At 49.9% G+C, this 25,424-nt stretch overlaps 1 protein-coding gene across 2 annotated transcripts in view; it reads left to right on the top strand.

Moving 5' to 3' along the window:
- Nucleotides 1–17,751: 17,751 nt before the first annotated feature.
- The window catches only part of PREX1 (phosphatidylinositol-3,4,5-trisphosphate dependent Rac exchange factor 1), a 181,401-nt gene continuing 173,728 nt past the window's right edge, over nt 17,752–25,424 (top strand). The window contains exon 1 of one of the 2 annotated variants that reach the window (XM_025853311.2): nt 17,752–18,084. In XM_025853311.2, coding sequence (XP_025709096.2) covers nt 17,872–18,084 — 213 coding nt within the window. In that variant the 5' untranslated portion in view covers nt 17,752–17,871. Of the gene's footprint in view, nt 18,085–18,583; nt 18,631–25,424 lie in introns of those variants that run through there. The other variant, XM_025853309.2, reaches the window with a different exon arrangement.

Below are 25,424 nucleotides of genomic sequence, written 5' to 3' on the forward strand. Positions count from 1 at the left end.
ACTCCTCCTACCTCCACCCGGCCCTTGGAGGACAGGGTGCTTTGCTTGTCTCTGAATCCCCAGACCCTAGCGCTGTGCTTTGCAGGAGGTGAGTTCTCTGCCCAGGCTCTGTGCACTTAGTTTTTTAGAAAGCCCCAAAGCAGGCCCCGGGGCGTGGGTAGGTCCCTAGCTTTTTACACTTTCACCCTACCCTGAACCCATCCGGGGTAGAGGAGGAACCGAGAGGGTGACCTCCCAGCCTCTGGGGGGTGAGAACAGATACTTAGGGGAGTCCCAGAGGCTTTGTAGAAACTCCTGCCTCCCCTTGAAAGGTCAAGCTGGCCATCTCTGGCCTGCCTTCTCCCCTTTTCGGGTTTTCTTGACCTAGAAAGAGACACGTGCACGGGTGGGGGCTGCGACCCGCCGCAGGCAGAAGTGTCACGCGCACATCTGCCTCCCCTCCTGCCCCTCTGGCTTGCCCGGGAGCTCAGGCGCCCTAGCCTCCGGGCTGGGCGAGAGTGTGTTTGCCCGCGCAAGGGTTGGCCTGGGAGCAACTGGGCCACTCGCATTGTTTGCTGTCTCGGGCAACACAATAGAAGTTTTGCAGAGCCGCAGGGAGCGTCTACAAAGTGCCCTCCTCCGAGAGCGAGGCGCTGGGCCGCGGCGTGTCGGCGGCTTTTTATCTTTGGATCCAGGCGAAGGTGTGGAAGGGGCAGGGCAAGAGCAGGGGCAGAGACAGTTGTTGCAGCGTCGGCTTTGCGCGAGGGGTGGTGGTCGGGTGAGATGCACAAGAGGCCAGGCTGCAGGATAAGGGGGCGGGGGTGGGGGGTGGGGAGCACCTCCATTCATAAAGTGGGCAGGGAGTCCCCTTCGAACCAGAGCGCTGTTGAAAGTCCCGTAGGGGAGGGAATCAGAAGGCACAGATGGGATACTGTTCCTCACCACCAGCAAGATCTTTGCTTTCTATCTCGAAATTCCAGATTCCGACCCTTCTCCATCTGCAGCATTGCCAGTCAGGGCCAAGCCAGGCTCTTCCCCGCCACGTCCCCCCCCCCACCGCCCCCCACCATATACAGCATGGTCTTTAGCTAGTCTCTCTGTTTCCTCTAATTCTGGCTCTGATTTACTTGCTGTGTGACCCTGGGCAAGTCACTTCACCTCTCTGTGCCTCACATCTATAAAATGGTAATGATTATAGTGGCACCATAACATTCTCATTGTTATGAGGATTTAATGAGGAACAGATCCTTGTATTTCAAATGAAAATATAGAAAGTATTTATTTATTTATTTTTAAAAGATTTATTTATTTTGAGAGAGAGAGAGAGAGAGAGAGAGTGGGGGGAGGGGCAGAGCGAGAGGGAGAGAACCCCAAGCAGACTCCCTGCCTAGTGTGAACCCCACGCCTGCCGATCCACCACCATGAGATCATGACCTGAGCTGAAACCAAGCGTTGGTCTCTCAACCGACTGAACCACCCCAGGTGCCCCTTTTTATTATTATTATTTTTTAAAGATTTTATTTATTTATTTGAGAGAGAGAGAATGAGAGATAGAGAGCACGAGAGGGAAGAGGGTCAGAGGGAGAAGCAGACTCCCTGCCGAGCAGGGAGCCCGATGCGGGACTCGATCCTGGGACTCCAGGATCATGACCTGAACTGAAGGCAGTCGCTTAACCAACTGAGCCACCCAGGCGCCCCTCCCTTTTTATTATTTTTTAAGTGATCTAAGCTCAGTGTGGGGTTTGAACTTACCACCCCCAGATCAAGAGTCACATGCTCCTGGAGCCTGGGTGGCTCAGTCTGTTAAGTGGCTGCTTTCAGCTCAGGTCGTGATCCTGGGGTCCTGCGATGGAGCCCCACATTGGGCTCCCTGCTCAGCGGGGAGTCTGCTTCTCTCCCCCCTCTCCATGCTCTGTCTCTTACTCTCTCTGTCAAATAAATAAACAAAATCTTTAAAAAAAAAAAAAAGAGTTGCATGCTCTATAACTGAGCCAGCCAGGTGACCCTGAAAATATAGAAAGTTTTTAGAACAGTGCTTGGCACACAGTATGTATTACAAAAGGGTTAGTTATGATCATTTTTATTATTGAGGACTGTTCTCCACTGAACAGCACAATCGTTTAAAAACCAGAATCAGGTCGTATCATGCCTTTGTTTTAATTCCTCCCCTGGCTGCCCACTGCACTCAGCATGAAATCCATGCATTTACCTGTCTCCACATCACCTTTCTGACTTTTTTTGTTAAAGATTTTACTCATTTATTTGAGAGAGAGAGAGAGAGAGAGAGAACGAGTGGGGGGGGCAGAAGGAGAAGCAGACTCCCCACCCAGCAGGGAGCCTGATATGGGGCTCGATCCCAGGACCCTGAGATCATGACACCAGTCAAAAACAGACGCCTAACCCACTGAGCCACCCAGGCGCCCGACGTTTCTGACCTCTTTTCCTACCATTCGTTACATTATTCATTTCTCCCACCTCACTGTCCTCCTTGCTGTTCCTGGAATGTTCCAAGTTTTGCGCTTGTCATTTTTTTTTTTTTTTCCTCCTTAGCTTTTCTCATGCTTTGTAGCTGGTTCTGGCTCAGCATTGAGATCTCACCTTAATTATTCCCTTCCTAGGGGAGTCATCCTGGGTCACCCTATCTAGGGATGTGCCTTCCTGTATTTCTCTATGAAAACATCTTGTATATTTCTTAGCTGTCATTGATTATGTGTTTTTTTTTTTGTTGTTGAGTATATCTCTCCCCTGAATAGAATATAAGCTTCACAAAAGATGGAACTTTGTTTTAGTCACTGTTTTTTCTCCTACATCTAGCATAATGCCTAGTACATACTAGGTGCTCAGTAAATACGAGTTGGTTAAATGAGCAAAGGAATGAGAAAATTACTCTAGGATTACTCATGAAAGAGACCATAGATGGTGATGCCATCCATCTGGTAGAACAGTGGATAAAGTCTTTTGGGGAATGTGGAGATAATTGGTTCAAGTGTGGACTTTTTTTCTTTTTGTTTTATTGAAGATTAATTAACGTACAGTGTTATAATCGTTTCAGGTGTACAATAATTCTATACATTTCTCAGTGCTCAGCAAGATAAGTGTACTCAATCCCCTTTATCTATTTCAACCATCCCCTGACCCTGGGACATGTTTCTGAGGTGCCTGAGGGACGCTTGGAAAAATGTCCACTCTGCACCCCACATGGGTCTGAAGCCGTCTGAGGAGCGAAGCCATGGCTCGCGCTCTTTCTGGAAGTTTTGCCATTCATGGGATATATTCATCAGGAAAATTTTTTCTACAAGTAAATCAAGACCCAACTCCGTGTGGTTTAAACAATGGCAGTCCGAGGCTTGGTTAATTCAGTGATTCAACAGCAGCATTCAGGGATCCAGATTCTTTCCATCTTTCTGTCTGCCAGGATGGCACAGTCTTTCCTCGTGGTTCCTAAATGGCTGCCATGGCTCCAGACATTGAGTCTTCATATAACATCCATAGGCCAGAAGAACAGAAGAGATCACTCTCCTTTCCTGTGTCCTATTTTGAGAGGGACAAACACTTGAAGCTTCCAGTGGACTTCCATGAATGAAACTGCACATTTGGGCACTTGGGTAGCTCAGGTGGTTGGACGTCTGCCTTTGGCTCAGGTCATGATCTCCGGGTCCTGGGATCAAGCCCCTTGTCGGGCTTCTTGCTTAGCAGGAAGTCTGCTTCTCTTGCTCGCTCTCTCCTCCCTCTGCCCCTCCCCACTGCTCGTTCTTTCTCTCTTTCTCTCTCAAATAAAATCTAAAAAAAAAAAAAAAAAGAAGAAGAAGAAACTTCACATTTATTGGCTAAGAATGTGTCATATGCCTGTTCCCTATGATTGGCTAGGACTATTCAAGATTTTCCCATTGGGGATAGAAGGGGCACATTCTCTCCAGAAGCATATGGAAGCCAAATTTGGAGTTTTGATAGAAAGAGGGGGAAATGGTTGTTGAGTTTGCAACCAATGGTATCTTCAGTGGGTATAGAAGAAGAAGTCTGAGAAAGCCCCAGGAAGTGGCAGTGGGAGAGAATGAAGAGAATGGCTGGGGTGGGGGTGGGGAGTTGGCAGGGTACCCCCAGCACTTTCCAGCAAAACGGAAGGAGGGAGAAATTCATTGTGCTGAATGCTGCTGAATAATGGAGTAAAATAAGGATGGAGAAATAGCTGTTAGTTTTGGACTTGGAGGTCCAAACTGGTGACCTTGATGAGAGCAGTTTCGGTGGAATGATGGATGTCTCTAGAATCCATGGCTGCATCCTGACTTTTACTTCCCAACTCCGTGCTTTACCTTTGCTTTCCTGGATTCTTAGAACAGCTTCCTCACTGATCCCTGGGACATGGGAAGACCGGTGTCATGTTGCAGAGGTCTTTCCATGCCAATCAGAGCAAATTATAATTATATCAGTCAACAGTAGGGAACCACTGGAGGGACTTGAGCAAGGGAATAACTTGATCATAGCTGCCCTTTATGGAGGCTAACCTGAGAGAGTGGTACAGGCTGGAGCGGAGGCTAGTGAGACTGGCGGCCACAAGAACCTCCCTTGTCCTTTGCGTTTGCCTGCCAGCATCCATTCCCCGTCTTCTAGCGCTAGAGCCTCAGTGGACCTTTGGTAACACTCCCTCCCCACTTTCAGTCCACAAGTTTCGGGAGGAACCCACCTTCCTCTCCTCTCTAGTGGAAGACACCTAACCCAGGCCTGGCTGTTCAGAGTCCGTGATTGGACAGATGACCCAATCCTGGCTAATCACACAGCTTTGCAAAATAGGCTTTTGGGGTAAACAAAACAAAACAAAAAACCAAAACAGTTTCTTTGAGTACCTGGATCCAGCTGTACCTAGTGAAGCTAGTGTAGACTTTGTTACTTACCTGAGCCAATATAGTCCTTGGTTCACTTGAACTGGTGTGAGCTGGATTTCTGCCACTTGGATCTTAAGAATCCTTGAATAGGTAATAATAATGCTTGAATAAATAATAATAATAATGAATAATCCTTGAATAAAGTAATCCAGGGATCTGAGAGATGAGAGTTCTGGATATGGACAAAGGGAGAGCCAAAGTTGACTTTGGAGAGTGATGGGGCTTCTTAAGATTGGACAAGTATGGGAAACCATTCATTCATTTATTCAACACATCGATTGAGTACCCTACACAGTGCCAGGCTCTTTACTAGACTGTGGAGAATCAGCGGTGAGCCAAATAGATAAAAGCCCTGACCTATTTGAGCCATGGCTCAGTAAACATTAGCTACATTCATTCTGTTATTATGATTATCAGCATCATCCCCATTTATCGATGCAGAAACTGGGGTCCCAAGAGGTGACATCAAACAGCCAGTGAGGGCCCGAGTGGAACTCTGACTTCATCTCTTTATAATTTCCAAATGGGCTCTGTCCACCCCACTAGGCAGGAGAGAGAGAACACACCCACGTGGAAATGACTTCACGTTCCAGAAAGAACGCCACAAATTGGTTGATGGGAGTAGAATAGGAATTTTCTACAGAGAGGCTGTGGGAATCCACTGCAGGGCAGAAATGTGATCAGAAAAGGGTGAGATTTGATTTGCAAATCATAGTGGTTTTAGAACTGGAAGAAGGTCTTTGAGATCAGATGAATCAAGCCGGCTTTCTGAAAAGAGAGCGGCTTGTGTCAGGGTCTGAAGAGAAAGGTATTGGTAGGAGAATGTGTGTGTCTGTGGTCCCCTAATCGCCCCATGTGCCACATCCTCAGTCTGACGCTCAATCAATTATTTTTTTCTTTCCTTTTTTTGTTGGCGCCTGATGAGACTGGGGAATGGAGTCCTGGTTAGTGATGACAGCTTTTGTTGCTGCTGATGAAATCATTAGCCCCCTGCCAATGGCACCCAGACCCTGCAGGTCTGCAGGCTGGAGATATACACATAATGATGCATTAAAAAAGTTCTCCAACAGGAGCTGTGTGACTCATACACATTTCTGCTAGAAGAATAAAAATACTAGGAGTGAAAGATAGATTAGTCACTGGAACACAGTTTGCTTTTGAGAACTGAATCCCCCACAGTTGCCCTCTTCCTCATTAGCTTCTGAAATTTGGAAACCAAACCCGAAACTGATGCCTACCAGGGAGGTGGGATGAAGCCCGGTTAGGTAGGTGTGGGGCTTGGGGGGCAGAGAGTAGGCTCGATGGAGCAGGACTGGATTCCCCCTGGTATGACAGTTCAGTTGCACAGGTTGTGCACTGCTGGCTCCTGTTCTGATTGGTCTTTGCCTGCGCTGTTCAGTGGGACCACCTCTAAATTAAAGCCATACGTTCATTCATTCACCAACTCATTTACTCATTCAGTCGGTCTACTTCAGGCAAGGTAATGTGTGAGGCTCTGTGTGGGACCCCAAAATAGATTGAGAAAAGGAGCTTACCAAAGAGCTAAGACCAGAAAACATGACAACAATGTCTACATGGAGATTTAGAGAAAGGAGAGATCTCTTTTTCTGTCTAGCTCAGGGCTGTGGCCCCCAGGCTATTGTTTTTATGAATAAAGTTTTATTGGCAACCAGTCACACCTAGTCATTTACGTATTATCTGTGTCAGGACTACAAGAGCGGAATTGAATAGTTGCAACAGAGACTGTATAAGCCTTAAAGACTGAAATATATACTAGCTGGCCCTTTACAGAAGTTTGCCGACACTTGGTCTAGCATAAGTCAGGGATTTGCAGTTGTAAACAACAGACTCCACTTTAGTAAATTTTATTACTGTCTATGGGGGGCTCACAGAATCTCAAGGGTGCCCTGGAAGCCAGTCTTAGAGGTCATGCCCCCGAGAAGAATGCCCAAACCATTCTGTGGGATGACTCCAGCGATGGCCCCACTGAGCACAGACATTCCAACCGGCAATGCCAACTCTGGGTAGCTGAATACCAAAGCTTTTGCTGTCACTGCCCCCCCCAAAGCTGGATGCCTCTGCCATTGCTTCGGTCAGGTAAGCAAAATACATACAAACCCTATAGCCCAGCAATTCCATTTCTGGTAGACAACCTAAAAAACCTTGATCACAGATGCAAATGGAAATATGTGTGAGGATGTTCATTGTAGCATTGCTTCATGGAGTTAGGGTAATAGTGTCTAGCACTAGGAAATGGCTAAGTAGACTATGGTTTGATTGGTTAGGGTTAATGTTAGCCATTATAATAAACACACCCTAAAATATGTAGAGTGTCAGGCCCAATGCAAGTTTTATTTTTTGTTCATAGAACAGTCCAAAGTGAATGTTACTGATCAGTGGTCTGGCTCCCTCCATGCAGGCACTCAGACCCAGGCTGAGGGGGGCTCTGCCACCTTCAACCCATGGCTTCCAAGGTCACTCTGGAGTTGTCATTCCAAACAGCTTAGAAGGAAAATAAACAGGGAGGAGTGGACACAGAGAGATTTCGTGGCCAGGATGGAGACAATGCACACTTCTGTGGGCATCCATGGGCTAAAGCTGGGCTCTGTGGCTCCACCCACCTGCAGGGGGCCCTGGGAAATGTAGTCCTTCAGTGTGTCCTGGAAGAGCAGGAAATTGCATTTGGGGAACAGCAAAACGGTCTGTACCACAGTGATGCGCACACAGTGGAATACCGAGCAGCAGTTGGAAGTGGACATTTACAGACGGCAACAAGGAGCCATCTCGAAAACATGATATTGAGTGAAAAAGGTAAGATAGTTTCAGAAGTATAGCTCTACACCATTTGCGTAGAAATTTAAAAATAATCATAAATGACACTTTATCTTGATCTCTTTATATCTTTTTCACTATGTCTATTTGGATACACATATATCCAAACAAACGTATGTATGGCAGATGGATAGAAGGAACATACTTCAAATATACCCAAGTGGGTGTCCATGGGGGAGAGGGAAACAGGAGACGCTGAGAGGGGTGGTGAAGGCAAAACTAAGAAAAATAAAACAAAATAGAGGCCACACTAGCACACTGCTGATGGTGTGCCATGGCCTGAGGAGCATGATTAACTACTTTTTGCATCTGAGGTCCAAATTAAAAGAAGAGGTGGGGGAAAGCAACATATTAAAGGATAAAAGTAGGGGCGTCTGGGAGGCTCAGTTGGTTAAGCGTCTGCCTTCAGCTCAGTTCATGGTCCCAGAGTCCTGGGATCGAGTCCTGCACTGGGCTGCCTGCTCAGCAGGGCGTCTCCCCCTCCCGCGGCCCCTCCCCCCCCACTCATGCTCTCTCTTGCTCTCTCTCTCAAATCAATCAATCAATCCTTAAAAAAATAAAGAATAAAAGTATACACATCCACTGTAGAAAATTTGGGAAATGTAAGTGTAGAGAAAAAACAAATACCTGCAATTCCACTGCTCAGATGTGTCTATTCTTGTTATTTTTATATATTTCCTTCCTGTCTTTTTTGTACGACTCTGTAATATATATTGACAATACTGACATCACAGTCTGCATGTAATTTATATTCTGCTCTTTTCCTCCCCATTTATCCATGTACCGTGAGCATTTTCCTATTCCACTGAACATTCTTTGATAGAATATTTTTTTTTTTTTTTAAGTAGGTTCCACACCCAGCGTGGAGCCCAACACCGGCTCAAACTCACGACTCTGAGATCAAGACCTGAACTGAGATCAAGAGTCGGATGCTCAACCGACTGAGCCACTGGGCACCCCTGATAACAGCAGATTTTTAAATGGCTAATTAATTTTCCGATTGTGAAGATACTATAATATCATTAGTGAGAATGTTGGTCCGTTCCAATATGGCGCTAAGTATCACTGTAGTGAACATCTTTGTGCATCAGAGTTTGCCTGAGTGTGTGACTGTTTTGTCCTTTAGAGTCCCCGAAGGAGAAGAACTTGGTCAAAGTGTATGGATGTAGGTGTGTCTATTTATTTTTAAGGCTTTTGGTACATTTTTAAGTTGGAAAACAGAGAACATATAGAGAAAAGGGCCTAAGACATATGCCCATAAATATGAATCAGAATACATTATTATAAAGTGAACCTCTGTGAAATCACCACCAGGGGCAAGAAATCGACCGCTGCCGGCCCCCTGAAGCCCCTGTGTGGCTCATTCAAATCCCAAGACCCCTCCTCCCCAGCCCTGGGAGGAAGCCACTGCCCTGACTTGCATGGTAAACACTGTGCTCTTTTCTTTATAGTTTTCCCGTCCAAGTGTGCGCCTCTGAGTGCTGGTCTGACGTTGTCCGCTTCAGAGCGCCGTGTGAGTGGAATCCTGCTTCACGTGCTCTTTTCTGTCCGGCTTCTCTGGCTCAGCATTATCTTTCAGAAATTCATCCATTTTGCCGCATGGAGCTATATGTAGTTCTTTCTCTGTCATAACCTCTCTTTTGTTTTCTGTGAATTGGTTTAAGTTGTTTTTTTTTTCTTTTCTTTTCTTTTTTTGCTTTGGTTTCACATTTCTGAGCACCTCAGGCTGGGCGGTAGGGAAAGAAATTCCTTTCATTTGTGCAGGGCTCTTCGTGTTTGCAAGCATTTTGGGGTCTGTAAGGTCTCCATTTGTGCTTGCATTCCCTTGGAGAGCTGGCAGAGACAGCCTTCTTAGTGTCCCCACTTAACAGATGGGGAAGCTGAGGCTTGGAGCCGTGAAGGAAATGACTGAACCGGGACTGGGAGCGAGGTCATGGGAGACTCCACCGCTGTGTCCAGTCTTCTTAAGGAAGCCAGGGAAACTCAGGAAATTGGAAATGGACTCTCTCCAGTTCTGCTCTGATGTCCACTCGCTGGCTGCCCCAGCTCTGAATGTTGGTGCAGCCCGGGCCTCTGTCCTTGTCTCTTCTGCCACGTGCCCTTCCTGGGTGATCTTGCCCAATCTTGTGGCTTTAATTATCATTATATACTGACAATGCCTACATTCTTATCTATGGGCTGGCCTCCCCCGAACCCTGGGCTTGTGGATCTAACTACCCACTCAACACCTGGCTATTGATTTTGACATCTAACACAGCCAAAGCCAACTTCTCCACCTTCTCCCCCAGACCTGCCCCTCCCACAGTCTTCCCCATCATGGTCAATTCCCACCCCATCCAAGGCCAAAAACCTTGGAGTCCTGTTTAACTCCCTCTGTCACCCCCAGCACTTCAACAAATCCTGCAGGCTCTAGCTTTAGGATACATCTGGAATAGACCATTTTTCCCCCTCTCTCCTGATATCAGCCTGGTGCAAACCATCAACATCTCTTGCCTGGACTGGTGTAGTATCCTCCTCACAGGTCTCACTGCTTCTGACCTCGCCCCCTTGCTGTCTCCTCCAACAGAGTAATCAGAGCGATCCTGTTAGAACCCGTTGGATCCCACGTCTCCTCTGCTCAGAACCTCCCGTGGCTTCCACCACTCGGAGAAAGAGCCAACATCTGCACCGCTTTACCTACACAGCTCAACCAATCAGCTTCCCTGTCTGGCCTCAGGGAGTCTCCTACAGCTGCCTCGCCTTCCCCTTGCTTTCTCGGCTCCTGGCTCTTCCTGTCTCCAAGCCCCAGCACCTGCTACTTGCTCTGCCTGGAGCACATGCGGGGCCTCCTCCCTCACCTTTCACTCCTTTGCTAAAATGTCACCTCCTTTCTCTTCCCCTCTGAGGCTGTGCTGGCCCAGCACTCTCTGCTGTGTCCCTGCTCTGTTTCCCCGTGGCCCTTACTGCCATCTGGCAGACTCTGTGGTTGACTCCCAGGGGTCCTTATTCCCCACCTCTTCTGCCACTCGCCTGTCAGCTCCCAGAGGGCAAGGACCCTTGCCTGTTTCCTTCATGGCTCTCAGTGCCTAGAACAGTGCCAGGCATCCCACTGAGCTTTCTCTCAACCTGGAGTCCAAAGAGAGTCCTGGAGGTATTCATTCAGGCCCTTAACTCATATTTAGGTGTGCCTGGCACCACTCTGTGGCGGCGGAAACGAGATTCTCACAGTCCACTGGCAATACCTGGGAGTGGCTTGGCGCGGATTTCGGGTCAGACACACCTGGGTGGCCACACTCTGGCCGATCAGGTAGGAGTGGAAGTGATGTGTGAAACTGCCAGTTCGGGGGCATACAAGGACCAGGCATTCCCTTCGCCATCCCTCTTTCTCTTTCCGCTTGTTGAGATGTGGCGCCATCTTGGAGTGCTCAGTGAACACCCCATGTCAGGGATGGTGCAGCCACAAGTCGGAAGGAGTCTGGGCCCCAACATGATGGGGCCTCCATACCTACTGGCTTTGGGTTCTTCATGCCCAGACTATCACACGAGAGAGAAAGAAGCTCTACTTAGAAAAATTTATTACTATTAGGGTCTCCCATCACAGTGGCTCTCTCAATCTGAACTAATACAGTGACCCTGATTGGGTTCCTTGCTGAGCCTTGGGTTTCTCATCTGTAAAAAAAGGGACGATAATATAATAATAATTACCATGAGGGGCAGTTGTGAGAATTTGCTGCCCAATCTTACCAGCGCCTGGTGCACGGTGAGAAATGGTAACCAGTTGGCTTTAGAACTTCTTTCCTTTGCAAGGCTGCAGGAATGGAATTTGCCTAGGAAATTTGGAAGGAAGATTGGCTGCAGCACAAACGGCGTTTGGAGAGGGCGTGGCTGTTTGTGTTTCTGCTGGCTAAAGCGGAAACTGTCAGCTTTCCATAAAAGTTGCCACTGGGATTGCCAGGTGTCTGGATTTGGACTGGGCAGCCCTATTTTTGAGATTTCAGGCCAGGAAACAAACTGAAAAAGGAAAAAACAAAAAAACAAAAAAACAACAAAAAAACCCCAGACATATAAATGTGTCTGTTGAAACCAGTATGTCTGTTGAAACCATCTGGCATCCTGGCTGCAGAATTTCAAGATACACCAGCCGGGTCAATCTCTGGTCTTGACTAAGTTGTAGAATTTACCTTTTATGCACCGATCTTTTTCTGAAAAATTTTTAAAAGATTTTCTTTTTTTTAAAAATTATTTTATTATTTTTTAAGTAGGTTCCATGCTAGGCGTGGAGCCCAACGCGGAGCTTGAACCCATGACCCTGAGATTAAGACCTGAGCTGAAATCAAGAGTCAGACGCTTAACTCACGGAGCTACCCAGGTGCCCTAAAGATTTTATTTTTAAGTAATTTCTACACCCACTGAGGGGCTCAAACTCACAACCCAGAGAACAAGAGTCCCATGCTCTGCTGACTGAGCCAGCCAGCCATCCCCTGAACCTTTCTTTTTTTTTTTCTTAACTTTTGCCCCCAGTCCAGCCTTCACGTTACAATCCTTAGGTCTTTGCTTCATTGGGAAAGCAAGGTGGTGGAGAGCAGCACCTTGTGGGGACATCTGCATTTTAAGAGAGAACTGGAAAGAGCATAGTGCTTATTTCAAAGGATAGGGTGAGCATAATCATCCAAAGCAGGATGTTATTAATAATTATTTTGGGACAATAGGCACAAACTGGGATTGTCCCATGCAAACTGGGTGTTTAGTCTTCCTTCTTTCCTTTCCTTTTTTTTTTTTTTAAGTTTATTTATTTTAGAGGGAGAGAGCAAGTGTGCACAAATGGGAGCAGGGGCAGAGGGAGAGAAACCCGAGTAGACTCCGTACAGAGCACGGAGCTGGACAGGGGGCTTGATCCCATGACCCTGAGATCATGACCTGAGCTGAAATCAAAAGTCATACCCTCAACTGACTGAGCCACCCAGGTGTCCCTGGTCTTCCTTTCAGTAGAGGAATCAGTTCATCTAAGTGGGGAGAAATCTAGGGAAAGGGAGGCATATCGGTTGGGATGACTTTGGCTGCAAATGAAGGAAGCATGACTCACCTGGCTTAAACAATAAGGACATTTTATCATCTTTTAATACAAGAAGTCCAAAGGCAGAGCGGTTCCATGGTTGGTTAATTCAGGGGCTTGATGACATCAAAGATTGAGATTCTTTCCCTCTGTCATTTTGTCATCTTCAGCTGGTCAGCAATGACTGTCCTCATGGTGTCAAGATGGCTGCCACACCTCAAACATCATTGCTTTACCCAGTTCTACTAGCTAACACTGAATTGAGTGTCAGGCAGCATTCTAAGCACTTTGGATCTATTAAGTATTTTAATCCATACAACCCATGAAATAGGACCTCCTATTGACCCCATTTTACAGATAGACACGTCAAAGCCCAGAGAGACTAAGTCACTTGCACAAAGCCACACAGTTAGGAAGCTGGTGGGGCTGGGATTTGAACCCAAGTAGCTGGTCCCTAGGGCTACAACAATGTCCAAAGGCTGGGAAAAATGAACGCATGTATATCAGTGGCAGAGCTGGGATTCAAACCAAGGGTCCTAAGCATTTCCTTCTTTGTTTCCTCCAGGCTATGCTTCCAAAACTTCCTGGCAGGAATATGATTTGGCAAAGCTCTGGAGCCCTGACTTAATCTGATATCCATTATGTTCGAATCAGATCTTGAGCCAGGGTCCTCTGGAGAGATCTGCTTCTAACAGCAAGGCTTCCTTTGGGGAAGTTTTGACCTGGACAGTCAGGGGTGGTTCACCTAGGACTATAAGGAAGGGAATATTTTGGTTTGAAGAAATGAACCCTGGCCTGTATTGAGTTCAGTTGTCCAGCTATTCCGGCCAATGCCAAGGGTGGAGTTGCCTCTCTTCTCAGAAAGCTGCTCTTGGTGCTCAGAATGGGGAAAAGACTTTCTGGGCAGTTGGCCTGACTTACTGGGAACTCATTTGCATTTGGGAAATGATTGCACTCCTGGGCAGTCCTTAACTCACTTCTCATTGGTTTGTTCAACTTGGGATGGACAAAAAACCACCCCTTGTTTTTCCTTGCTTTATCTTCTTTATTTTTTCTCTGGAGCAGAGCTTGGGAAGGCAGCCTTCAAATCCTGATCCTGCAGAATCTGAGAGGCTCATCAGGGAATAAGGAACTGTCTGATGTTTCCAAGCAGCACTAACTTTCCTGTACCTGTGAAACACACGCAGCAGAAATGAAAGGGTATTTCCCACTATTTGCAAAGTACATGGCAATAGAAACTCTAAAATTGTCCCTGTAGAAGAGAATTTCCCTATCCTTATCATCACGCCCCCCACCCTGCTCAACTAAAATATTTTTTTTTTTCCTCTCTCTCGCTCTTTTGGGGAATGTTTCCCAGCTATAGCCTATTTTAGGCCCTACCCTGGAGACACACTGGTTCTAAGGGCTCCCTATTGAAGATCCTGGAGGGTGTGGGGGGAGGTGATGGGGAAGAAGGTAGGAGAGGTCAAGGCCGAATCATGGCTAGGAAAAGAAATCTCCCCAGGTTTGTGGTTGCTTAGTCATGTTTGGTTCAGTGAGTCGCTCTGTGCCAGGATTAGCTGGGAGGCAGCCAGGCCCTGGACCAAGGGAGTCCCCATTGATCACACCAGTGCGGAGCTCCCTGTCTGAATCATAAGACCTGGGGTAGGCAGCGACCTGAGCAGAGGCCTGGAGATGCCACCAAGAAATTCTGGAGAAGCTGACAAGATCTCATTTGTTTATTGATTGATTATTAATTTGATTATTTTCCTTCTCCCCCTGCTCTGGACTGGAAGCACCAACAGGTGCTTCTGTGTTACTGCTCTATCCCAGCCTGGGGCACAGTAGGGCTTCCCTAAACCCTCCTTGATTGAACAACAAAACTTGCTGTCTTTCGATGTTTCATTCATCACTGTCTGCCCCTCCCCTGCTGGAAAAATGTCAGCTCCTCGAGGGCCCGAACATCATCGGTCACGTTCACTTCTTTAGTCCTAGCCCCTCACCCAAGGTCCAGCACAGAGTAGGTGCTTGTGGCAGACACTTCCCTCTTGAGAACAGAACCCCAAGTTGATCGGGCAGCCATGTCCCAGATGGGGCAGAGCTGCTGTAAATTGATAGTGACAAGTCTGCTCTTGGTCAGGGACTAAGTAAGGGTGATCACATGACCTGTGAAAGTGTAAAAGAAAGCCTGCCTTGGACTTGTGTTGGCGGCGGGGGGGGGGGGGGAATGTTGCCATTGAAACAGCCATCTTGAGACTCTGAGGCCCCAAAGCTGGGAAGGCAAGTCACGTGATGAGCATAGCAGGGTCGAACGTCCTTGGTCCTTGACATTGCGAGTCCCGAACCAGCCAGACGAACCAATCTCCTCTGGACCTCTTGTTAAATAAACAATGTCCTTACATTTGAACCCACCAGCAGCCCATTTTTCTTTTCCTTGTAGCCCCAAATGCATCCGAGTGGACTCAGCACACAATCCAAATAAAAGCCTTGGACTCAGCACACAATCCAAATAAAAGCCTTTACTTGCTGAGCGCTTACTGTCTTCTCCAAGCCCTTTCCACGTATTAACTCAGGAATCTTTGCAACAACCTTATGATGTAGGTACAGCTATTGTCCACAGTTCATGGAAGAGGAAAAGGAGGTGCAGAGATCTTAAGTAATTTATTAAAAGTTGTATCATCTTTCAGTGGGGATGAAACATCCCAGGGGAATCGGACAGAATGTAGAAGAGATGGGAGATGGGCCAGGGGTGGTCTCCATCCACAAGTGAGGAAATGTTTGGAGTCCTTTTGGCAGTGTGGACCAACTCTTGGATGAGGCATGGGATCTGTGTGTGTGCGCGCATGAGGACAGACAGCTGAAGCTGGGAGTCACAGCTTCCGTAGTCACAGCTGGGAAGGGGACTAACATTTGTTGAGCACCTACTACGTACCAGGGGTCTGTGTCAGGAACTTTTTATCAGTGGTTCTCAACTGGGGGCGATTCTGTCTCTCAGGGGACATTTGGCACTGTCTGGTGACATTTTTGGTTGTCACAGCTGGAGTGACGCACAGGATGGCTTGCTACAACTAAGACTTATGTGGCTCTAAATGTCAATAGCCCTGAGGTTGAGAAATCCTGCTTTATGTACATGTTTTTTTTTTTTCTCTTATAAAGACTCCCATTTTACAGATTAGGCAACTGAGGTTCAGAGGGGGTGAAGTGTCTTAGCCAAGGTCACCCAGCCACTTAAGAGTTGGAGCTGGGGTACAAACCAGTTTCATTCCACAGCCATATGTTCCCACTATGTTCTCTCCTTGTGGTAGATAGGATTAATTTAAAGATGGGACATCTGAGGCTCAGAGAGGTGCTGTGACTAGTCTAAGGTCACACAGCAGAGCTCCTCAGAAACCTCTACATCTTTTGGACATAATCGACTCCACTACCTACACCTGGCAGACTCACCTACCGCACACCCTTTACTGCCTGCCCAGAAGAACTTCACTCACTCGAGGCCCACATCAAATGCCACCACCTTGTCCACAGTTCCAAAGACACATTTCCTAGACGGCAGAGGCCACCCGACTCTCTCCCAGAGTCCTGAGGAACTTGGAGTATTTGCCCAGGCCAACAGGAGAACAGTCTTGGGTGTCTGGAACAGAAGATAAATAAGCAGTCGTGTTCTTGCCTAAAGGATGATTACTGACTAGAGGGGGCGTATGAATCACTTAATCCACTGCTGAGACAGTACAATCCCTGGGGGGTAGTAGGGGAAGATTCGGGATTTTGTGGACAGTTTGGAGAATGGGGCCAGGCCAATAAGAGCAGTTTGCACATGAATAACAATAATAATAAAGGACAAACATAGAGAATTTTCTAGGTACTGGGCACTGTTCCAACTATGTCCTGTGGACTAACACATAACCCTGTGTGGGACCCTACAAGGTAGGTAGCAGTATCATTCCCATTGTATTGATGAGAACACTAAGGCTCTTGAGGCAAGGAAACCAGCCCAAGGTGACCCACTAGCAAGTGAGGGAGATAGGATTCAAACCTGAGCAGCTTACTCTAGGGCCCAGAGTTCCGTCACCTCTCCATGCCTTCCTGTGAGGCAGGTGAGGACATTAGTCAAGCGGTTCCGCTGATGATCAAGGTCACACAGAGCAGCCTAGAGCAGCAGCCGGGTTTCCCAAGGCCTTTTCCCGGGTGGTGGGTGGTTGTGGGGGGGGCGCGGACAGAGCAGCTGCTACTTGATCAGTAACTCGAGAGCAGATACTAATTCCTTCTGGGAAAGGTGGAAGGAGCAGGGTCGTCTCTTGGCGGCAAAGAAGTTCCGAAAGAAAGGGACAAAAACGGAAGGAAGGAGAGGGCAAGAGAAACGGAGGGACAGAGAGCCGCGCGTCTTCCTTCCCCAAGGTCGTGGCAGCGCCCGAGGGCACCCAAAGGGCTAAGTGTCCCAGAGGCTGGCACGGCCCGGCAAGGGGCCGCCCCCCCTTTCTTCCCGGGCCGGCGAGGTCGCGCGGGCCGGGGCGGGCTGGCCGCTTTTCGAGCCGGGGCTTGTGTCAGCCCGAGCGGCGGCAGCCGGCGGCCGCCGCGGCCGGACCTGCGTGCGTGTGCCTGCGCGCGGTGGGTGTCGCGTGTGGCGGGTGGGAGTGGCGTAGCCCGCGGCGGGGGAGGGGGCCACGCGTCCGGGCGCGGAGTTGGCGCGTGGGCAGTGGCGCGCGCGCCGCCTCGGGGTCCCTGGCCTCCGCGGCGCCCCTGCCGGAGGGTTCCCGCCCGAGCGCCCCGACTCCGGCCGCTCTCAGCTTCCGACGTAGCCGCCGAGCGCCGGCGGCGCGTCTCCAAGGGGCCCGGCGCGCGCGCGGAGCGCCTCTGCGGCCCGAGAGCGGCGTGGCACTTGGCAGACGCTCCCTTGGCGGCGGGGGCGGTGGCGGCGGCGGGACCCGCCGTCTGGGAGCCCCGAGGGCCAGCCCCCTCCCGCCCCTCGTCCAGCCTCCGCGCGGTGCCTCCGCCCCCGGCCCCGGCCGCCCGCCCCCAGTCCCGCCCGCCCGCCGCGCCAGGCGCCGGGCCCGCCGCTGAGCCCGGCCCGCCGGCGCGCCCCGTCCGGGATGGGGCGCCTGGACGCCTGAGTCGCCGTTCGGCGCGACCTTCGCGCGGGGGAAGGAGCAGCCGCCGCGCGGCCGCGCTAGAATGGAGGGACCCGGCGGCAGCGATCCCAGCGGCGACGGGGCTGGGGACGGTGCCCACCCGGACCCCCGGGCCCCTGGCGCCGCTGCGCCCAGCTCTGGCCCGTGCGCGGCCGCCCGGGATTCCGAGCGCCAGCTGCGCCTCCGCCTCTGCGTCCTCAATGAGATCTTGGGCACCGAGAGGGACTACGTGGGCACCTTGCGCTTCTTGCAATCGGTGAGTGTCGCCCGGGGCGCGCGGGGACAGCTTCTGTTCCGGCCGCCAGCCCTGCTTTGGAGCGCAGGGGCCTCCAGCGCGGGGCGGTCCCCACAACCTGTGGCAGAGGTCCCTGGGGGTCGCGAGAGTCGCCTCAGGGGCGCCCTACCGGGCGCACAGACAAATGGAAAAATCCGGGCTCCTCCAGAGCTGGGCTGTCGCCTCCTTGGCCGGCCAGCGGTCCAAGCCCGGACTCGGGGTCTCCCGCACTCCGTTTCCCCTCTGCACGCTGCCCTTTTGTCTTTTTCTTTTCCCCTCCCGCCTTTCAAATAGTTTTAAAATTAGTTACATCCGCGAGGTAGGGGCTCTGGGACCCAGGCGCCGGGAGCTTGCGCTCCTGCGTCCCCCCCCCACCTCCGCGGCAATTTCTTCGCCACCTAGTGCACCACCGATTGCTCATCCGGGACGGATCCTAGACATCCTAGAGCCCAGCGCCCCTCCGAGAGGAGGATTCAACCCAGAGCCCGGGAGAGGGATGGAGATCCCACAAACCCACAAAACCTCAGGGTAGGACCCCTTTCCCCAGTGCACACGCTTTTGCTGGAGCTTGGGGAGAGTGGGTTTCAAACTCAAGACTTGGCAGTCCAGGTCCCACCCCCATCTCTAAGTGGCAAAACCACCGCGTCAGACTCTAAAATAACAGTTGAGCGCTTACTATGTGGCAGGCACTTAACGTGTCATTAGGAGGTTTAGCCTTCCGAGTGGCCCATGAAGTAGGGACAAGTATTTGCCCCATTTTTTAGATGGGAGAGTTTAGCTCCAGCGAGGTTGAGTAACTTTTGCCCAGAATGACACAGCTGGTTAATTGGGGATACCGGGTTTTGAACCAGGGCGGTCCCAGCCGGTGCTCCAAACTACTATGGTGCGTTTCTTTTTCTTTTCTTCTTTCTTTTTTTTTTTTTTTTTTACCTCCCCCCCCCCCTCCGTGAGAAGGAGGAAGGGGCCACTTCCCTACTCTCCTAGGAAGTGAGAAAAGTGGCCAGGGGGTAGAGGGGGTGGGCCTGGGGCCAAGCCTCGCTGGAAGTTAGGAGACTCTGAGGGCTTTAATCTACATGCCTCCTGCTGGGACCTCATTTACTCTCTTCTTGGCTCTAGGAAGTCTTTTAATCCTGGTTCAGGAAGAGCTGGTGGGGGTGGTGGTTGTACCTCCAGAAACCCCAGAGCCTGGCTCTGCAGCTCCCAGTCTCTGGGGGAAAGAGGGAGCCCTCTGGCATCCTCTGGGGTCCCCATTGGCTTGGAGGTACAGCTGAGGCTGTGTGAAGTCCTAGTTACAACACAGGGAGGAGAAAGCCCTTCTCTCTGTGAAAAGAGGTGTGTGTGTGTGGGGGGGGTTGGGGGGGTTGGGGAGTTGTGCGGTGGCATTGAAAACCATTTGGCTAAAGGACCCTTCTAGAAAGGCCTGTGAGAATAAGGCACGGTTGGCATTTCTTTCCCATCTCTCCCTCTCTCATAGTTAAAAAAATAAAAAGGAATCTGTTCAGTTTGAAGCTGGCAGTTTCTGATATAAAGATGTAGACAGCTCTGATATCTCTGAGCAATGTCAAATTCTCGGGAACTCCTTACTGCTCCTTCTGAACCACTCCCTCCTCCTCAGTCTGGAAGGGGAAGAGGAAAGACAAACCAATTTTTATATTAACGGGTAAGAAAATATACCTCTTCCTCCCACACCCTTGCCTAGATGGTGTGGTGCATTTCGGAACAGATAACAGACTGTGTTTGAGTTAACTGTGGTTTCAAATTGTCCACTTGTAGAGTCTGAGGTTGCTGGAATAATGGAAATTGATTGGAATCAACCATTGTTACTATTAAAGAAACAGGAAAAAAAAAAACAACGGATTTCCGTACTTCCACATTATTGAGTTCATCAATTTTTGTTAGGATTGACCTGTCTGTTCTGAGATGAGCTGGTTCTTAGACCAGTCATGCTCCCTGCCGTGGCCTCCGTTTTTCCACCTGTAAACCCAGGGGAGGAGAATCCAGGCTGCTTTCCTGCCTTGTCCTTTCGGGTGTCCCCAGGCTGGTGCCGGAAACGGACTGATTGTGTAACCTGACCAGCCATACCTTGTTCTTGAGCCACAGGAGGCCTGTCTTGTTTTGTTCCATCAGAAATGCCCCCTAAACAACCCCAGGGCCTTTCAGTTTTGAAAACCCAGGGCTTAGCTTCAGGAACTGCTAATTACCAAGGCTTTCCACGCAGTGAGGCTGGCAGCCTGCAGGTTGTTCTCTTCTGTCTTCCCACTCTCTCTTCCGAGCCTTTATACTTGGTAAGGGAAGAATGCTCGGTAATCCCTCCCCGCTTTTAATTCCATGAGGCAGAGGCGGGTCTTGAAGGGCTGTCCTGGCCTTCCTGTGTCCCCTAGTTTTAAGGTCCTGTTGTCAGTAGAAATGACGGAGAAACGTGGGACGTGCAGAAGGGCCAGCTCCCGGTTCCTGCCCTCAAGGAGGGGACAATCTAGTTGATGGTGGCAAAGTGGATGCTTACAGAAATTCAAATCCAAGTGTCTGGAGCTCGACTGCTTGGGTTTGAGTCCTTGGGCTGTATGACCTTAGGCAAGTGGCTTAACCTTTCTGAGCCGCACTTTCCTCATCTGTGAAATAGGAGTTGATAATAGATCTTATCTTACAGGGTTTTCAAGAGGATACGTCAGTTATATAAATATATATAAAGCACTTAGAACAGTGCCTGGCAGGTAGTATGGTATATAAATATGAGTTATCATCATTAACTTTTCTGTTATATGATGATGAAATAATACAGATGATTAGGGTTAAAGGATTCCAGCTTCCAGTGAGCAGAAGTCAGGGAGGGCTGCCTGGAGGAAGTGAGGTCTGAGTCAGCACTGAAAGGAGGACAGGGACCTGAGTGAATTTCCTTTTGACTGTCTAAACTCCGGAACTAGTGGTTTTTTTGTTTGTTTGTTTTTTCCGATTCTGGAGCTCTGTGGTTCTTCCAGAATCTCCCCACCTTTCCCCATTACCTTCAGGAACTGGTTTACACCCCTCCCCATCTCCAAGGGGGACTGATGACTTTGGTGCCATGTTTTGTGTATGTTTATGTAAGAGGCACGGGAAGGCAAGGACAGCCCTCTTGTAGAGATGCTAGATCTTTCTTGGGGGATACCACAGAGACTGTGGGAGAAAGTACCCTGGGTTTTGACTCAGAACCTTGGATTTCAACGTTGAGAAGCCCTGGCCGTGTTGGGTGTTCCCTGTGTGTTCTTGGGCAGTGTTAACAATGATAATAACAATCCTAGTCATTACCGTGTAGGAGCTGACACTGATTCATTATTGATAGTTCTGGGCACTTCACATGTACCCATTTATTTGATCTTTCCACTACCCCATGAAGGGAGTGTTGTTATTACCCCAGTGACACGTGAGGAAGTTGTGGCAAAGATAGTTTAAGTGGGCTGTCCTGGGCCACGTAGACAGCAGTGCCAGGCTCTGGTCGCAGGCTGCCCACCCCAGAGCGCATGTCCCTAGGCACCTCGCAGACTGTCTCTGGCTTATAAAGGGCTTGGCCCATGATTTCTTAAGGTGGCAGAACTGAGGTCTATGTGACCCTGACCTTCTGCCTGCACATCCTCTGGTTACTTCCCCTGTGTGGCTCCTGTTCTGTCTTCTGCAGAATGGGCAGAACTCTAGAAGAATGGAAGTGGCAGGCTGCCAGCTTCCTCCTCTGTGCTCAATGTCTGTCCATGACCTTAGGGTTGAATGGGGTGCTCTGGAGCCAGGCTGCTGGTGTTTGCATCGTGGCTTTCCCCCACATTGACTGCGTGTGGGCCTGGGAAGGTCACTAGCCTGCTCAGTGCCTCAGTTTCCCCATCTGTACAATGGGAACAGTATAGCACCTGTGTCATAGGGGTGTTGTGACGCTTGAATGAACGTGACCTTGAAGCTGTTAGCACTGTGCCAGGCACATAGCTGATATGCTCTGGTGGCTTTTTCGGGGATGTGCAGCAGTGGGGGTCTGTTTGGGGTTGTCAGAGGGGATTGTCTGTTTGGGGTTCACAGTCTCCCCCCTCCCACTTAAAGAGGAAGCTGATTGAATCTTGGGCCCGCTTGCCTCTTGGTTGGATTGGTTTGGGGTCCCTGCTTGCAGGTGGGGAGACCTCAGGGGCAGGTGCCAACGCATCCTACGATTGGTGTGCCAGCCAGGCAGGGGTGGGAAGACAGGAGCCTGAGGGGATGGTAGAGAGACCCCTGGGTAACGGTTGGTCAGCAGGCTCCTGAAGGGCTGCCCTTGGCTGGGGACAGAGACCTCTGTCACTCCCACGCACCCAGAGGGTCTGCTCGATCGGCTGAGGATCGGGGTGTCGGCAGAAAGCTCCCAGAATGCTTTCTGGTTCTGCTTTTTTGGGGGTAGGAGACCAGAGCTTCTCTTCTCATTGGAGCTCTGCTTGCCAAAACAAGAAACTGTGGTTTTGTGTTGTCAGTGTTTTTTTTGAAGATTTTTTTTTGCTGCTGGTCTTGCACTAGAGAGAAATGCCAGGAGGCGGGGTGGGGGTCACATTTTAAATTCTGTAGTCACTGAAACAGAGTGACCTACTCAGTGACTTCAGGGATTTTCACGACAGCGTGTTGCAAAAGGTAGGAGCTGAGAAGTGTGTATAACCACAATTTTGCTTTGGGAAAATAAACGATAATCATAGCATACACGTGTCGTATGTAGGACACTATGGGCCCTTAGGGACGAGGATGCAAGGATGTCTATCTTGTGGAGAAAGGCAAGTGGGAAGATAATAAAGGGAAAAATCTACTCAGAAATCTCATTTATAATACTGTTTTCATATAAAATTATGCATATGTATGTGAACATATATGTTACAAAACTCTGACAGAAGGAATTCTATTTCAGCATGATTATTAGCTTAATGTAACAGCAATAATAATAATTTGCTAACACTTATGAAGTACTGAATGTTTGCAAGCCCCGTATAAAGCATTCTCTGTGTATCAACTCTGAAGTGCTAGGTATTGTGCTTCCCATTTTACAAATGAAACCAAGGCACAGAGAGGCCAAGTCAGTTTTGCAAGGTCACACAGCCTGACAGAGCTGGGATTCCAGCCTAGGTAGTCTGGCCGCATAACCCACGTTCTTGACCGCTTTCCTGAACTTCCCAAGATGATGCTGTGTTCATGACCAAAATTAACTGCCTTTGTGAGACCTCCGGCTGCCCATGTGGACAAGAATTAAGCCCAGAGGTCCAAATTATCGGAGCTTCAGGATGCCGGGCCACTTTGTATTGGACAGAACACCTTAGGAAGTCAGGGAAGATCTTTTGATGATAAAAACCTCAGTTGTCAGCAGGAGTGGTGGGGGCATCTTTTGTGCAGGGCAAACAGAGCTGTCCACAGGGAAATCCAAAAAGAAATTAGACTGCTTTTCTCAGTGTGCAGGTAGTTTGGGAACACCTGCTGTATAGTCTGGCAGCGTTCTAGGCCAGAAAAGGCAGCTGTCAACAGGGCAGATGTAGCTCTTGTCCTGCGGAGAAGGACGACCCAACAGAGATGCTACATCCCATGCATTTGAATGAGTGTGTTCTTCAAATGAGCATCCCGGGCGCCCATTCACTATTATTGGGTGTTTTCCCTCATAACCATTTATCTGTCACTTAAAAAAGAGGCACGGAGTTGGTGTCCCTGGCTTCAGGGCACCCCTTTCTTAGAGGGTGTCCCCCTTTATCAGGCCGCTGAGCAGAAGACCTGTTGAGCTTGGGCCACTCCCTCAGATCAAGAAACCCACATCCTCTTTGCTTCACAGTGTGCCCCCCAGCTTTTGTAAGAGGTGTCTCTGAAACTGGGCATGCCTGCCTGTAGAAGAACTGAACCTCTCAGATTCTTGTGATTTCTCTTCTCCAGCTCTCTGGCTGGAATCCTGGTAGGAGGTGGGTAATCGAGGTGGGCTGGTCCTCAAACCAGGGTGCCTTGTTCCTCAGGTACAGGGCTGGGCCCCAGCTGGTTCTTGCCCCAGAGTTTTGGAGACATAGAACTTGAGAGCAAGTGGCTGCGGGGGGGGGGGGGGGGTGGTGGGAGGGAGGAGAGGGGCGTCTGAAACTCCTTGTTTTGCAGGTGAGACCCTAGAGGGACCCCCTGCAGAAGTTGTGGCCCCTAGAGGGAGGTGAGCTCTGGTCAAGGGTGGTGGCCCTGGGGCTGGTCAGGGTTCCATCCTGAGAATTCTGGGAGAAGAGTTCCCAGGGTTTGTGTTTTAGCCTGGCTCAAAGGTCCCTCTTAAAGAGGTTCCACAGGGGGCATTTCAGCCCTAGCTGCCGGTCTGGGGCTAATCCCTCCATACTTCAGCCCTTGGCACTGCTGAAATATTGGGGCGGGATCACTGTCCATTGTGGGAGGCTGTCCTGTGCATTGTAGGATGTTTAACAGCAGTCCTGCCCTCTACCCACTAGATGCCTATAGCGCCCTTCTCCCTCAGTTGGCACAATCAAAAAATGTCTCCAGATATTGTCACATGTCCCCCAGGGGGACCGAATAACCCCTGGCTATGAACCAGTGGGCTACAAGCTCCTTTGACCACCAGCTCTGCTTTCAGACCATTTCAGGGCATTTATATGCGTATGCAGAGACACATGGAATTGCTGTGTCTGAGTGTGTATGTGCTTACCTGAGTGCCATGATAGGGTCGCTCTTTTCATCCAGCCTTGTGTCTCGGGTTCATGGATTTTAGAAGCCAAACGGCCTGGGGTCGAATCCCCGCTCTGCCCCCATGTGGCCTCGGGCAAGTCCTTTTGCCTCCCTGAGTCCTGGTCTCCCCGTCGCCGATGGAGGTGATGGGAGCCCTTAGGGGATTGCCGCAAGGACCAAGTGCAGTCACCCGTGGGAAGGGCCTGCAGAGCCGAGCGCTGAGCCAAGGTCAGGGCTACCCCGGTACCTGCTGCCCGCTCTCCTGCTATCTGAGAGGAACCCCGAGGAAGGAAGGAAGGAAGTCTTCCAGCCTCCTAGCCCTGTGTCAAGTTTATTTGTATTTTCTCGGCTCCTCGAGGACCAGAAGGGGCTCAGCCTGCTCCTCTTTTGTCTTGTGGTCGGACACTCAATCTGTGTTTACCCGCCTGGTTCCTTCCCCAGGGTGGGACTGACAGACGATCCCTTGTGTCTGGGCCAGGGGAGGCAAGGCTATTTCAGGCTGGCGGGACTAGGGCCACCAAAGTCTGGTGGAAGCAGGTGGCCATGAGCCACCAGGATCTGGGGGCTTGTATTTTCCCCCTTGCAGGGAGGTGGTGGGCAGCTTCCGTAAGGAGCTGCTCCCAGCTGCAGCAGCAGCAGCAGCAGCAAGGCTAGGGCCAGTG

Source organism: Callorhinus ursinus, unplaced genomic scaffold (assembly GCF_003265705.2).
Source record: "Callorhinus ursinus isolate GAN/ISIS: 27379988/994484 unplaced genomic scaffold, GSC_fseal_2.0 scaffold53, whole genome shotgun sequence".
NCBI lineage: Eukaryota > Metazoa > Chordata > Mammalia > Carnivora > Otariidae > Callorhinus > Callorhinus ursinus.